Source organism: Haliotis rubra, unplaced genomic scaffold, assembly GCF_003918875.1.
Source record: "Haliotis rubra isolate DU_JTF1 unplaced genomic scaffold, ASM391887v1 Scf98, whole genome shotgun sequence".
Lineage (NCBI taxonomy): Eukaryota > Metazoa > Mollusca > Gastropoda > Lepetellida > Haliotidae > Haliotis > Haliotis rubra.
This window is the reverse complement of record NW_025767723.1, coordinates 37,525-53,597: the sequence shown is the minus strand read 5'-3', so window position 1 is coordinate 53,597 and position 16,073 is coordinate 37,525. Positions and strand designations below refer to the sequence as shown.

The 16,073-nt window shown below is 40.3% G+C and overlaps 1 protein-coding gene across 1 annotated transcript; it reads right to left on the bottom strand.

Moving 5' to 3' along the window:
* Positions 1–32: 32 nt before the first annotated feature.
* Positions 33–10,259, bottom strand: LOC124265477 (phenolphthiocerol synthesis polyketide synthase type I Pks15/1-like). The gene is made up of 8 exons (XM_046700275.1): positions 10,014–10,259; positions 9,670–9,830; positions 7,838–8,041; positions 7,023–7,204; positions 6,704–6,878; positions 3,306–5,486; positions 189–3,141; positions 33–105 (listed from the first exon to the last, which is right to left on the bottom strand). Exons 1-8 carry the CDS (start codon positions 10,214–10,216, stop codon positions 33–35), a joined length of 6,132 nt encoding a protein of 2,043 aa, XP_046556231.1. The 5' UTR covers positions 10,217–10,259.
* Positions 10,260–16,073: the final 5,814 nt, after the last annotated feature.

Below are 16,073 nucleotides of genomic sequence, written 5' to 3'. Positions count from 1 at the left end.
TCAGCATTGATTTTCTTGCTTCTCCATTCACATCATGAAAAGTTGTAATGCAGATTGGGTGTCGTCTGACGTTTTCCTGGAGAATTTTCTTGACAGACGTTGGCTCTAAAACATCAGGCAATTCCACTTCCACAATCAAAAAAAGTGATATATGGTTTGGATCTCTCATGTAGTTGTCAAAAACAAACTGTTCACCTGAGGTAAGAACTGCGTCAGATTCTAATGAATCTTTGACTGGAAGAGACTGCTCATGTTTCTGATCACCATTCCCTTTGATCATCCAGTCATCATAAATGTACTTTGAGATTTGAGACACCGATGCGTTTTCAACATTCAATTTTGTTGATGATAGCTGTACGTTTGTGTCATCCATGATTTCCCCAGTAATTTGCATGAAATTCATTGAGTCAACTCCCTGATCTCTGGTTCCTTGCTCCACATCTAGAGAGGATTCGTCAAGCATAGCTACATCAATAACCACAGCCTTCACGTACTTCACAAGTTTGGGTAGAACATTTTCCTTTGACATTTTCTTCATTTCCTCAAAGTTAAATGTTTCCACATTACTTGGTGAAGCTGAAGACATTGCTGCCTTAAATGGAGACAAGACCGATCTAAATCGAGACTCCAGTTCCACATTGGTCTCTCTTTGAAGGCTTTGTCCAAATTTTACCAACTGGAGACCGCACATAATGATCTGTGGCTTATTCAACATGAGGATGTGTGTGAGACAGTCAGGTATACTTCTCTTGTGTATCAGAACGTATCCAAACGATTCCATTTGTTTTATATGTCTTTCTTGCAGCATGCCCATATTCAGAGGACCCCAGTTAACAGTCTGACCACAGTTGCCATTTTGCCTCCTGACATGGGCTAGGGCATCCATGAATCCATTCCCAGCACCATAGTTTGTCTGTCCAGCATTTCCAAAGACAGATACTACTGATGAAAACAGCACAAAATAGTCCAGTGGGAGATGCTCTGTCAGGATATGCAGATTCCAGGATCCAGTAACTTTGGGAGAAGAAGCTGCCTTGAATTTGTCTCTCGTCATTTCTAAAAGAATTCCATCCTTTAGAACAGCAGCTCCAAAGAAAACTCCTTTCAAAATATAGGCAGGGAAACGGGTTCCTAGCTTCTTCAAAGCTGATCCTATTTCCTTGATATCTTGAACATCAGCTGACTGAGATGTAACAATGCATCCATACATCTCGGACACATGCTTCATTTCATCTTGTTTGTTTGGATCTGGATTACGTCTGCTGATAATAGTAATGCACCCAGCACCTTTGGATGCCAGATACAAGACACATTCACATCCTAGTCCTGTCATTCCACCCACAACAATGTACATTCCCCTTCTGTCAAACAAGAGAATCTCAGGTACCTTTAACTGTGTTGTCGTGACGTTGTTGTTCTCTTGCATGTTGAACTCCCATGTTTCTAGGATTTCTGCGATGTTAATAGGAGCACTGTGGTGGTGATTCAAGGCAATGTAGTTGCAGTCCCTAAACGAAACGCATATCTTTGTGATATTCTGTTTATTTTTCTTTATCCATGTGTATAGCTTTGGAATATGTTCATCCATTTGACAGAAGGCAAGGAACTCTTGGGTCCTGACAATTGCTATTTTCAGTCTTGGCTTTACAGACTTTAGCAAATTTATCACTTTGAGTGATATCAGCTTCTCTAAGGATATCAGCTGTTCAAGACAGTCCCATGCAAGGACAATCTGTTGTGCTAGTTCTGTTGTAATTTGAGTAGTTGATATGAGAACATGATGTCCTTTGTGGCTTGGTATTTCTTCTGGAGTCAGTAAAGAAACTGTCCTGGTTTGTTTTGACAGCAATATGATTTCCATCACTTCTGCATTTTTCCTTGTCTGGTGTGAGTAGAGTATAACCACATCTTTCATGCTGCACTCACCACACACTCGCCATAGACAGTACAGCTTCAGCATAAATCCTGTCTCAAAATGACCTCCTAAGTGTTTGACATTCAGTGCAAATTTCATCGGGACATAGTGTTCATATCTCACCTGTTGTGGATAGCAGGCAATGTACATCTTTCTTCTGCTATTTCCGTTTGCAAAGCCAGTTGATTCAAATGTAACTACAGGATTTCCCTTGCTGGTTCCCATGTAGCCTCCATTGACAAGAGGATACAGAACTTGTTCAGACAGGAATTTAGTGTGAACTGCTACACACTGTGCAGAAAGCAAAATGTCATCTTTGCCCCTTTCTTGCATGTTTCTTGACATTGTAAAGAAAAGCTGTGATATTTCTTCAGAGGAAGTTGAATAGAGGACAGTGTCCAGACTGGCCATCTTTCTGTCCACTCTAAATGGCGGTGTTGAGTCGGGTTCCTTTTGAAACGTCTGTCCATACATTCGTCTATGAAGGCTTTCGAATTCAGCATGACCTTTGACATTCAAGACTTGCGAGATTTCAGACATTATGATAGTTGCATCGTATTGGTCCATGTTACCAACATTGAGATCCAGTGATTTTACATTTAGCCTTGTGAATTCCCTTCTAACACATCTGATGTATGCCCGAATACTTTCGTGAATGCAAGCAAGTGCATGAGATTTTCTATCTGGGCTTTGGTAGTCTAATGGTGTTGCCATTGTGACAATGAGCAAGGGTGTCTTGATGGCATGCTGTGACATTTTAAGTATAAGAGATCTTAAAGGCATGATCTTCTCCTCCAATTCTTTCTCCATTTCCATTCCATTGTCAACAAAGTGAGGCTTGGATTGAAACAGTACTACTATTCCAGATGACTCTCGAAGGTCTGCAACATAGCTATCGCCATGTAAAATGGACATATGGTGAACTGTCCATGGATAGTGTGGGGTCTTTGACATAGACATCTCATCACTAAACATAACAAGGTTTGTTATGCTGTCAGTGTCATGCTCAGGATGTATTTCTTCTGCTTCAATTGTGTATGCAACACTCCTGACATCAAAGGACTCTATACCCATGGCTTTCAATGTAAATTTTCCAACGTGTGCAATGACATACCCTTCGGTTGTCAGCAGTGACAGGCTATGGCACACATACCATTCACTTTCATGTAACACTTTCAAATGCACAAACATCTTTCTGTCTGTCTTCCTCTTGACTATCAAATGTTCTACAGAGTATGGAAGCATATCTTTGATCACTTGCGTGACAGTTGCAGGCGTCTGTAGCATGCCATCTAGTATTGCAGGGTGAAGAATTGTGTGATCTGCTTCTCTCTGAGCTTAGATCCAACTTCAAGTACAGTGAGGCTTTCATTTCCAGCTGTTTGGCTACCTGAAATAACGGACATCATTTCACCGTAGTTGAAACCATTGGCTGCCAAATGTTGATACACTTCCTCTCCAGTTAAGTAGTGTTTACATCTTTCTTTGATTGGCCCAAGGTCAACTCTCTCTGGAGTTTCATCCGCAGGTGTTTGCCTTATTATCGCTTCTGCGTGGACTGTCCTTCCATTCTTCAAAACAAATGTACTCAAAATGCTGGAGTCAACTTCACTGTGAGATTGTTTTATATCCAGGTTTGTCACTGTTCCAGATTTCAGATTGACTGGGCTCCTGAAGGCCACAGAAACACTGATTGTACATAGGTGGTACATGTCAATCATTCTGGCTAAAGCAAGTGCTGCCTCAGCATGGACGGCACCTGGTAAAATGATTGCTCCTTTTACTCTGTGTTCAAAAACACTCTTGAATCTCTGAGGGTCAATGACTAAGCTTGCTGACAATGTGTTGCCTTTGATAAACAAGTGATCTCCTTCAGTTTCCTTCTGACCCTTGAGCATTTGTTGTTTACTTTCAGACACCACTAACAGGGGCTTAGTATTGAAGACATAAGATGGATAGCTTGTTATTTGCATCTTATCAGGAAAGAAAGCGTCCCATTTGACGTTAACTCCATAGTCATACATCAAGATGAGTGACTGCAGAATGTCACCGTAACTCGCTTTGGGGTGAAGAGAAGGAATGGATGTGACAGAGGGGGTAGAATCTCTGAAGATGTCCCGTAGATGTGATTTAAGTACAGTCCGTGGGCCTATTTCAACAAAAATGTTCATTTTGGATGTTTGTGCGGCGCTTTTGATTGCATCACAAAATCTAACAGGACTTCTTACATTTAGGCCCCAATAGATCTTTGACATGACTGTACTTTCATCCATATCAGGATCGACTGTCGAGACAAATCTGCTTGTCATCTCAGATGTCTTGATATCGGATAAGATTTCATCAAGCTGAACTCTTGCTGAGTCCATAAAGTGACTGTGGAACGCACTTGTAACAGGGAGCTCATGATACTGTGCATTACTATCTGAAGAATGCTTCAAATCCTCTTTGACTAACTGAACGGACCTCTCATCCCCACTGACGGTGCAGGAAATCGGGCTGTAATAAAGAGCTACATCTATCTTACTCTGAATTTTCCTACAGGCTGTCTTTACTTGTTCTGTCTCAACATTCCGGACAAGCATCATCTTTCCGCCTGTGGCTTCAGCCAGGATCCGAGTCCTGTGGTAGATGACCCTCACAGCTTCATCCAAGGACAGGATTCCTGCAACATGTGCTGCAGCCACCTCCCCAACTGACTGACCTACAACAGCTGCAGGCTTCACCCCCCAGGTTTCCCACAGGTGAGCGAGAGACACCTGACAAGCAAAAATGGCTATTGGACCGAACAGAGGATCGTTCACATCATCACATTCAAGGAGCCGCTTCATCAGGGACCATTGTACAAACCTGGAGAGGGATTTGTCAATTTCCAAAATGTTTTCCTTAAACTGATCATTGTTGGAGATGAGATCATTGCACATTCCTTCCCAGGCTGTTCCCATGCCACAGAAAACAAATACAATGTTTGCTTTTTCCGAATAAGATGGCTGGTTTCTCTTTTGTAACTCTTCTTGTATTTGAGATATCAGAATAGAATGGTTGTTTGGAAAGAAAGCTTTTCTGAACGGAAAATGTTCTCTTGCCATACATGAAGTGTAAGCAACAGCACTGAAAGAAGAACTGTTACCACTTTCAGTGAATTTTGCTATTGACTTGTTTAACGTTTTCTCACTGGAGCCTGAAAAACAAACTGGTAGCGCAATGTCATTCATAACCGGTGTCTCCATTGTGAACGATGTTAACACAGCATGGCTGTTGCTACCCCCAAATCCAAATGAGTTGATACATGCAATCTTTTTATGACGTTTCCAGTCAGTATTTTCCGTTGGTACTACAAACTGAAATCTGTCAAAGTCTATTGCTTCATTGGGCTTGTCAAAGTGAAGGGATGGGACAATGGTGTCGTGTTTCATCATCAACAGGACCTTGATGAGTCCGGCAACACCTGCAGCTGCTTCTAGATGGCCGATGTTGGTCTTCACTGACCCGATGTGGCGCTGGCGTGGATACTTCTCAAAGAAGGTTCCCAGAGCGGAAGCTTCTACTGGATCACCTCTTTTGGTTCCAGTACCTGAAGTGACAATGTTTTGAGTTGACAACTTTCGACATCAGAGATATGTCATAAAAACATATACATAGGCCACTTTAAGCTAATGCAAGAACAAATATGTCAGTTATGTTTGTTTATACGTGCTGATATCTCAATACTGAATAAGAAATAAAAATGATCAAACCATTGGAGCCTTTCTGATGGGTTCATTAGGAATTCCACAATGAAGGAGGAAAGTACTATTTAAGAAATAACCCTTCTTTGTTTTGGAACACAAGGTATATTTTGGGTCACTGCTGCGAAGCATGAAAGATTTTTGTGAGATACAATAGTATATTTTTTTCTAATAGTTTACACAGCAAAAATAACAAGGATTCCAGATTTCCGGAAACCTACATGAAACTGCGTAATGCCAGAATCATGTAGGTTTCCGCTCACAGAAACATTGATTGTTGGTTTCAGACAGTTTTCTGTTGCTGAATCAAGGTTAGTTTCAGTGACCGACTGGAAACTGCCAGCAACCAACAAGGTTAGTTTTCAGAAATGGAAATATACTATCATTGTTAGTTTCTATTCCATAAAGCAACTGGAAACGATTACTGATGATTTCCATTGTTGAGAACTCCAATGAAACGATCATAGAAGAAATTAATTTGACTCCATATATATATATATATATATATATATATATATATATATATATATATCCATGAATCCAGAAACCTATATTAACCTACGTTAAACTGCCTATGTATTACATAGGTTTCGGTTAAGTGATCTCAGTGTTTGTGTAGACCAGAATTCAAATAAAACATAGTGTCACATAAAATAAATTAATTTCAGGAAAACGGAAACCAAAATGAAAAAATATGGAAGCTTAAGATTCCACTCAGTTTCCTTAACGTTTTGTTAAATTTACGGAAAACTGAAACTTACATATTGCTGAGAAACCGATAAGGCTCCATTGCCACCGTCAGCAATATTCTAGTAATGTCACAGTGGTCTGTAAATAATCGAGTCCTTATTAGATAAGTCACTATATATCTGCAATAATGCTGATGTGACTTTAAAGATAACCTTATTAGACAATCAAGTGATTGGCATCATCTACGTATCTGGGAAATGGATGAAACAAATCAGTGATCCTGCCATTCGAACTCGTAAATAACTGAAGGCCAAATATAACCTTGGTATTCACTAGGGCCCCATACCTCGGGAAAAGACGAAAAACTACGTACCATGAGCTTCAATATAGTCTACTTCAGTCGGGTCGATCCCATACCGTGTGTAGATGTCATTCAGCAGTTCCTGCTGTTGTTTCCCTGATGGTGCTGTGATGGGTGTAACCTGGCGGCCATCTTGATTCAACCCCGTGACAATAGTTCCCCAAATATTGTCACCATCATGCAAAGCCTGAAATATATAATTAACGGGATAAATGTTTTTGCTTTACTTTGAGGATTGAAGATTGACATGGTGGTTTCATGGTTATGTCAAACAGATCCGTTACGGCCTCATGTAGGTTATTAATCGGGAATGCCTATACAAGTGTCATACCTGACTTAGGAGTTTGACGATGATAACCCCACATCCCTCTCCTCTGGTGTAACCATCTGCATTTGCTGAGAAGGCGTGGCACTGTCCAGTGGGAGACAACATCTGAGCTTTGCTTAACTTGATAAAATATGCTGGGTGAATTAACAGGTTCACACCTCCGCAAATTGCAACAGAACAGTCCCCTGAAAGTTATAAACATAAACAAAGGTTCAAAAAGAAACACATATATACATATGCACCTCTCAGGCAACATAGGGTGTGAGACTAGTGATGAACACTGGTCAGCGTTTCTAATATCGAGACCCTGAAATGTAAAGGAGGATAAATGAAAACAGCTCTTTACATGTTGACTGATTCTTTCCCTCACATATGTGATCCTTAGGAGACTGGATATCACATAACCTATCTCATTTGGAGATATATAGTCACCTAAGTTTGAATCACTGAAATAGTTCGACTGCCTTTGTTGGTTCGTGCAATGTCACATAATATTCTGTTTCATGGCAGGAGCTGACTACAGCTTTCCGGATGAAGTCAAGGCTACAACAGAAGCTTGGTTTTGGGACCAGTCAAAAGACTTCTATTTCCAGGGTATTGTCAGCTTGCAGCACAAATGGGTAAAGTGTATTGAACTGAAGGGACACTATAGTGAAAATAAAAGTTCGTAACCTGCTCTGACAGTGCAGCTTGGTATAGTCTGTACCAAGCTGCATTGAGTACCCGTGATGTTATGCTTTACCCACCTCCTCTGATTAGCTTTAATTATCTGGTATTCCCATCTACTCTGAATGTTCGTCATGTGAATCTTTACCCACCTGCCCTGAGTGCAAGTCCTGCCTGGTGTAATGCCACGATGGATGAGGAACACGCTGTGTCTATGGTCATGGAAGTTCCTGTTAGGTTGTACAAATAGGACACCCTGTTGGATATTATAGACCTGGCCTGGCCTGTCACAGTGTGGTTGGTGACGTCTTGTGATTTGGTAGAGATCAAGTCCCCGTAATCCACCGTCATGGAACCTATAATAATTTATTTTTTTATTGTTTAGAACATACAGGTTTTACATATGATTATACACCCTTAAAAAACAGAAACGCACGGGCCTTTTCAGAAGTTCATTTCCATATATTGTTTACAGCAATCGTCATTAACACAATTCCTATGTTTGAATCTAGTTAATCATGCCGTGGTTGTTGTGCATTGCGCGCAAACGCATCCCAAAATGGTTTGTAAACGTTTGTCTTTAAATATGACAACATTACTTGAAAAGTGCATGCAGACAAAGTTTTCCACGTAATGTACGTGCAATGTGTTGGAAACATGAGTTGAGACATCTGCCAAACCAAAGTTGTCAATTCATTACGAAATTTACGACGTAAACGCAGATACAAAATGCCAAGATCGAATGCCACTGACCAACATATCGCCATTGGACGTTTGGAAGCAGGGGAGTCACAGGCTGTCGTTGGGAAGACACTTCAACGTCCACCATAGCACCACAGCACGATTATGGCACCGATGTACACGGTTCAATTTGACCAAAGATCGTCCCAGAAGTGTTAGACCATGAGTGACCACTCTTTTGAGGGCCGATTCATCCGGGTGTTTCACCTACGTCACCGATTTGCTACGGCCACTGCAAGACATATCGACCAAAAGTTGGACCTATCCTGACACGACTACACCTACAACGTGTCCTATGGTGCAACATGGTACAGTCATGGAATTTGGGGAAGTGGTGACGGCTTGAGTTCAGCGATGAATCGCGTTTCTTCCTGCAATGAGACAACGTGTCTATCGAACCGACGCGAACGTTTTGCGGCGGACTGCATTCGACAGGTGATGATTTGGTGGAGATAGCATTATGGTGTGGGGTGCCATGCACTACACGGGTAGATCATAGCTGTGGTGGTTCATGGCATTCAGCAAATCGCAACATCGACCAAATATTGCGACTTCACCTCCTCCCACTTTTTAACCGCCAGAGGGAGCTGTTCCAACACGACAACGCTCGACCCCACACAGCTCGTGTAACAGGTGCGTATCTGGCCAATGCAAACGTCACTAATCTTCCCTGGCCCTTCCACATCGCCGGATCTGAACCAGACCGAGCATGTATAGGACGAACTTGATCGACGCGTCCGTAAACGTCACCATCGTCCTTGGATACTCAGAAGAATTCCCAAAGCAAAATCCGACGAATTGTTTAATCCCTTCCAAAGCGGTGTCGAACAGTGACAGCTGCTAGGTACTGACCTGAACGCCCCCTGTGCCGAATTTCCTTTATCTATGTTCAAGCTTAAGCGACCTATGTACACTTAAATACGTTTAATGCATCTTATTTCTGGCCCGTGTGTGTCTTCTTTAGATGTATACTCATGCAATACAAAGAACATTTAAGCATACCACTACCACAAAGATGGCTGTTTCGAATTACTTATAAAACTTAATGAATGACAACGTCATTATAATCTTAATACTTGACATTGTTGTTGAGTGGTGTTCGACTGTAAATAATTGAAAATGTAATGAGACTAAAAATTTGAGTTGCTTAACTTTTTGTGAAGAGTATATATTGAATACTGCTATGAGTACTAAACAACACACGACCAAAATCTAAATTCCAAACTCTTTGGTACGAACAAACCTATGTAGACTCCCACTTTCTGTCCTGCTATTTGTTGTCTGGTGATGCCGGCGTCCTCCAGAGCCATGTACGTGCACTCCAACACCTGGCGCTGCTGGGGGTCCATCTGGGCAGCCTCGGTTTCGTTGATTTTAAAAAGTTTGTTGTCGAAGTGATCGAAGCTGAAGGATTATATATCAGTTCTATATTTTTTGTATATTCGTACAGGGCACAATGTTTATGTTAGTACAAACTTATACAAAACTTCACCTGGACATTACTTTGTATTGAATTAATAAACGTTTCTCTAAGTATTTTATGCAAGCGTTTTGGGGATGACTGGCGTATAATACTTCTGTACTCACTTCTTTAATAGCCCTGCTCTTATGGAATAGCTCTTCCCTACAGCATTGATATCAGAGTCATAGAAGGCATCCATGTTCCATCTCTCAGGGGGGATGTCAACCACATGGTTCTCTCCCTTTGCAAGGATATCCCAAAATTCCTCCAGGCAGGTGGCGCCAGGAAACCGGCACCCAATGCCAACAATGGCTATTCCATCAGCCATTGCTCAATATGGCAAGTTCCTGCTTTAATAAGAAGTAATGAATTAAAAAGTAAGTTTGACATTGTTCACCGAAACTTTTGGAAATATTTGTTATATACAGGGTATAGGACAGCCTGTGGCGGCCTTTGGAGAATGTAGTAGAGTGTCATGGCATATCATATTTCATGTATGAAGTAATGGCTTCAAATGTACATGAAACCATTTCCATTTCAATGTTATAACGTTACTGTTGACGGCCGACAGAAAACGCCAAATATGGGCAACTTATGTATAATATTTCTTTATGGTTTGCACATAAAGTCTGGTTTGCACAAGATGTAGGTGATACTAATCTATTCGTTTATATGTTCAGTCAAAGGGTCTTTGACTGTGCACTTCGCGAGATCACATCACATCACATGAATTCACTTTGTCTCATAAATTCAATTTAATATCTGAACAGTATCTTTTAAATAGTAATATTTGTGAGTATAAACGACTACTAAATTAAGAATTGGTCATAACGCCCTCAGTGTCCAGTTGGTCCGCAGAGGCTTATGAAGCTGTAATGATCAAACTGTTTTGAGTAAGCATTGTAATGAAACTGAAGACGAAATACATGTTATTTACACGCTGTGTGATCTACGATCGTGAATGGAAATATTTAATTCCCAGAACTGCAAATGATGATTACTATATTTTACAAAGAATATGTCAACATGTCCTGTTAAATAATGCCAGGTTCCTGAATTATATCTTAACAGTAACATTAAGTGTTTGTTATCCGTTATGAAATAACTTTCTTAATCATCTAACTTGTAAACCTTTTTCTGTAAAACTAGGGATGGCCTTCATGCAAATAAACGCTGTATGTCTGCCTGGTTTCAGCAGATTTGTTTGGAAGTGCTGGCACACTGTGCTTATACATACAGTCAGTTGTATTTGTCAGGATATCTTGTTTTCAAGAAACCTACCACCCGCATGGTTATGTTCAATAACGTCAGGGTAAAAATAAATGGACACTAAATGGATAAACCCTGAAATTGCTGACTAATTTTTCAAAATCATAATTGAAAAACAACAGCGACTACTTCAAGTAAAGGTTGATGAAAAAGACGTTTCGACGCATCCTGACGACAAAACATTATTCTAATAAATTTATTCCTTTTAATTTACATAAATCTTTAAATACATTGTTAAAGTCAAGAACTTGATTTCATCAATGTTTCATAGTGATTCATAAACACATGCTCATTATATAACCATATCTTGCAATCAACCTTTGGCAAAGTTGTTTTGAGAAAATGGAAAGTTTTTGGTTTTGTTGTTTTGCAGGGTTTTTTGCGAAAATCACAATTGCAAAAAAACAGAATCTTCTTCAAACATAAAAGTTGTTCAAATGGATTACTATAAGCAATATGTACAAGCATACAAAACATAAACTGTTACATATAAAATTGGAATTGTTTGTATTCATTTTCATTTAGCGACATAATCCATTGCATCATGATCTATTCAATAGACTAATAATATATCTTGGCAATCACAAAACGTTCGCATTTATGGCCTTGTTTCTGACAATGTGAATTATTCTGCATAGGAGATAAACGGTGAAAATCTGAAATCAAATCAATTATAAAGCATGTAAAATTAAATATCTTGGAGAAATAATAAACATATACTATATTTTTGCATATTCTTCTCTTTTTGCGTATTACTGCTATTCCAGCACTCTAAAGGGAGGACTCTGCAGTTTTCCTGTTTAATACAAATGAACATATATGGTGATAAATACGAAGAACCTTTCAGATGGCGTTCCACTCTTCTCTGTGGTAGCTCCTAGAATCGGTCTCTAATATACCTGAAAACGTTTCAAGGAATCATTAGGTTAGAACATAAATGCTATAGTTGTTCTAGTGTTATGGAGTAATCCTAATCGTTTAATGTTATTTCATACATTTGATATTCCAAATATATTGAATCAAAATGATGACATGTAAAACAAACCGCCTCCGTGGTGTAGTGGTTAGAGCGTCCGCCCGGAGAGCGGAAGGTCGCGGGTTCGATCCCTGACCGCGTCATACCAAAAGACGTTAAAATATGGTACTTGTTGGTCCCTGCCTGGTGCTCGGCATTAATGGATACAACAAGGACTGGTCGGCTCGGAGTCAGTATAATGTGTCTGAGTGGGGTATCCATGCTTCACTGCGACATGGTATCTCAGTGGGCTAGCACTATAAAACCAGCTTCAGTCTGGGCTAGTACAAGCGGCCGCACATACACATACACACGCAGGCTCGTCGTCATATGAGCGAAATATTCTCAAGCACGACGTAAAATCCACTTTCACCTCACCTCACCTCACATGTAAAACATGAAGCATGCAAAACGTTATATGGATACTAGCATTCCGCTGACCAAGACTGATCGTTCTATGCAATACCCGTGCGTTTCCAGAAGGAAATTAATGGATTACATGGAACATATGTGTGCTATAAATGGTTAAAACGAAAATGACATTTCAATGTACAAATATACACGATTGCAACCTATCGGCATGCCCAAATCCACTCTCCCGACATCGGGAGCTTTGTGGCTAAATCATGTTATGGTCACGCCCAAACTTGGTTTACGATTCTCCTCGTGGTGTGATGATTGCCATGTGCTTCATGTTATACATCAAGTGGCCGAAGCTCAAGCACATTGACGCAAGTATGGCTGATAACCACATTGTGTTCGTATCAAGTTACATCGGGTGTCTTTCAACAAAATGTAGCATTAATACATGCAGACACAAAATGCAAATTGCAAAGTTCATGAATTGTAAGCTTAGACCGCTAAGAAATTATTTGATGTGCTCATACATACTGAATGCCTTCATAATTCTCAAGACCGTTGTTGCTATGAATATATTGTACTATATACCCACTGAGAATATATATCCGTTTCGGGTGTCCCCCGCCGTGATGTTGCTGGAATATTGCTAAAAGCGGCGTAAAACCAAACTCAGTCAGTCAGTCTGAGAATATACAGAGCTTACATACAAACAGACAGACAGACAGACTAATTAATAAAGTCTCACTTCATATAAAATAACCACATACAGAATAAAATCATTAAAAGTGAGTCACCCGTCAACATACTATAGAGCAGTATTACACAGCACATAGCATGTACAAAATCAGACAACATATTTGAACAATAAAATGTAAAATCACAAAGAGCATACTCTATGAATAATAGTTTGTTGTCTTGTTGTTAACGCCGCGCACTTTTCCATCTATATGATGGCGGTCTGTAAATGATCGAGTCTGATCGACAATCCAGTGATTGAGATCATGATAATCGATCTATGCAACTGTGATACGATGACATGCATTATCCAAGTCAGCACAACTGACCATCCAATCCTGGCAGTCACCTCTTACGAGTGGCTAAAGACTAAAACTAAAATGAATTTAACGGGTCTATAAATAATAGGTTAAGATGCTATGATATAAGTACAAAATATGGCAGCATCTGACAACCTGGACTTTGTTTGTGTATAGTTTCAGGAAAGAATACCTGGTACTCTTTCGAGACACGCACCACTTTATGAACGGTCAAACATGTTATGTTGCCATTGAAACAGGAAGCCAATTCATTGTTTTAAATTCCAAAATAGCAAAGGGCTCTTAGTAAAACATGTAAGGGGGGTGGGGGTGGAGGAACGGGGAGAGCCGCTTTGGTGCTTGGTTGTTGTTCAGGGGTTTAGTTTTTATTGTTAGTTGTTGTTGTTTTTTGTGTAGCGTTCGTGTTCGTTCAATAAAACAAACACTCTTTACATATAGGCGTTGATTTTGCATGGAGATTTTTGGGTTTTTTTGTCTTGGGGGAAGGGAGGAGGGATCTTAAATGGCATGTGTGTGTGGTGTGGGTGGGGTGAGGCTGTGGTTGAGAGAGAGACAGACAGACAGACAGACAGACATAGACACACAGACGGGGTGTTTGGGGTCTAAACGAAGTCGATTGTGTAGTGGCATGTAACATTGAGTTCGTGTTGGCGTATTAAAGCAAACGCTCTTTAGATAAAGGCGTTGATTTTGTATGGAGTCTGGAATATGTCAGGGGATGCTACACTCAAGCTCGCCGTGTCTTCACTGCTGGCCTTACTCTGATATGAAAGCGTATTAGTACCAGTCTAAACATATGTCAGAATCTACTAGATGATGACATTTCAATGTACAAATATACACGATTGCAACCTATCGGCATGCCCAAATCCACTCTCCCGACATCGGGAGCTTTGTGGCTAAATCATGTTATGGTCACGCCCAAACTTGGTTTACGATTCTCCTCGTGGTGTGATGATTGCCATGTGCTTCATGTTATACATCAAGTGGCCGAAGCTCAAGCACATTGACGCAAGTATGGCTGATAACCACATTGTGTTCGTATCAAGTTACATCGGGTGTCTTTCAACAAAATGTAGCATTAATACATGCAGACACAAAATGCAAATTGCAAAGTTCATGAATTGTAAGCTTAGACCGCTAAGAAATTATTTGATGTGCTCATACATACTGAATGCCTTCATAATTCTCAAGACCGTTGTTTCTATGAATATATTGTACTATATACCACTGAGAATATATATCCGTTTCGGGTGTCCCCGCCGTGATGTTGCTGGAATATTGCTAAAAGCCGCGTAAAACCAAACTCAGTCAGTCAGTCTGAGAATATACAGAGCTTACATACAAACAGACAGACAGACAGACTAATTAATAAAGTCTCACTTCATATAAAATAACCACATACAGATAAAAATCATTAAAAGTGAGTCACCCGTCAACATACTATAGAGCAGTATTACACAGCACATAGCATGTACAAAATCAGACAACATATTTGAACAATAAAATGTAAAATCACAAAGAGCATACTCTATGAATAATAGTTTGTTGTCTTGTTGTTAACGCCGCGCACTTTTCCATCTATATGATGGCGGTCTGTAAATGATCGAGTCTGATCGACAATCCAGTGATTGAGATCATGATAATCGATCTATGCAACTGTGATACGATGACATGCATTATCCAAGTCAGCACAACTGACCATCCAATCCTGGCAGTCACCTCTTACGAGTGGCTAAAGACTAAAACTAAAAAATGAATTTAACGGGTCTATAAATAATAGGTTAAGATGCTATGATATAAGTACAAAATATGGCAGCATCTGACAACCTGGACTTTGTTTGTGTATAGTTTCAGGAAAGAATACCTGGTACTCTTTCGAGACACGCACCACTTTATGAACGGTCAAACATGTTATGTTGCCATTGAAACAGGAAGCCAATTCATTGTTTTAAATTCCAAAATAGCAAAGGGCTCTTAGTAAAACATGTAAGGGGGGTTGGGGTGGAGGAACGGGGAGAGCCGCTTTGGTGCTTGGTTGTTGTTCAGGGGTTTAGTTTTTATTGTTAGTTGTTGTTGTTTTTTGTGTAGCGTTCGTGTTCGTTCAATAAAACAAACACTCTTTACATATAGGCGTTGATTTTGCATGGAGATTTTTTGGGTTTTTTGTCTTGGGGGAAGGGAGGAGGGATCTTAAATGGCATGTGTGTGTGGTGTGGGTGGGGTGAGGCTGTGGTTGAGAGAGAGACAGACAGACAGACAGACAGACATAGACACACAGACGGGGTGTTTGGGGTCTAAACGAAGTCGATTGTGTAGTGGCATGTAACATTGAGTTCGTGTTGGCGTATTAAAGCAAACGCTCTTTAGATAAAGGCGTTGATTTTGTATGGAGTCTGGAATATGTAAGGGGATGCTACACTCAAGCTCGCCGTGTCTTCACTGCTGGCCTTACTCTGATATGAAAGCGTATTAGTACCAGTCTA

Bases quoted from the DNA above. Each gene is read 5' to 3' on its own strand.
- LOC124265477 (XM_046700275.1), bottom strand. From the start codon at position 10,216: ATGGCTGATGGAATAGCCATTGTTGGCATTGGGTGCCGGTTTCCTGGC. The intron at 8,042-9,669 runs GTTTGTTCGTAC...AAATTATTATAG, and splicing joins GAAAGTGGGAGTCTACATAG to GTTCCATGACGGTGGATTAC. The intron at 106-188 runs GTTTGTTTTTGA...CTGATGTTTTAG, and splicing joins GTTCTTACCTCAGGTGAACA to AGCCAACGTCTGTCAAGAAA.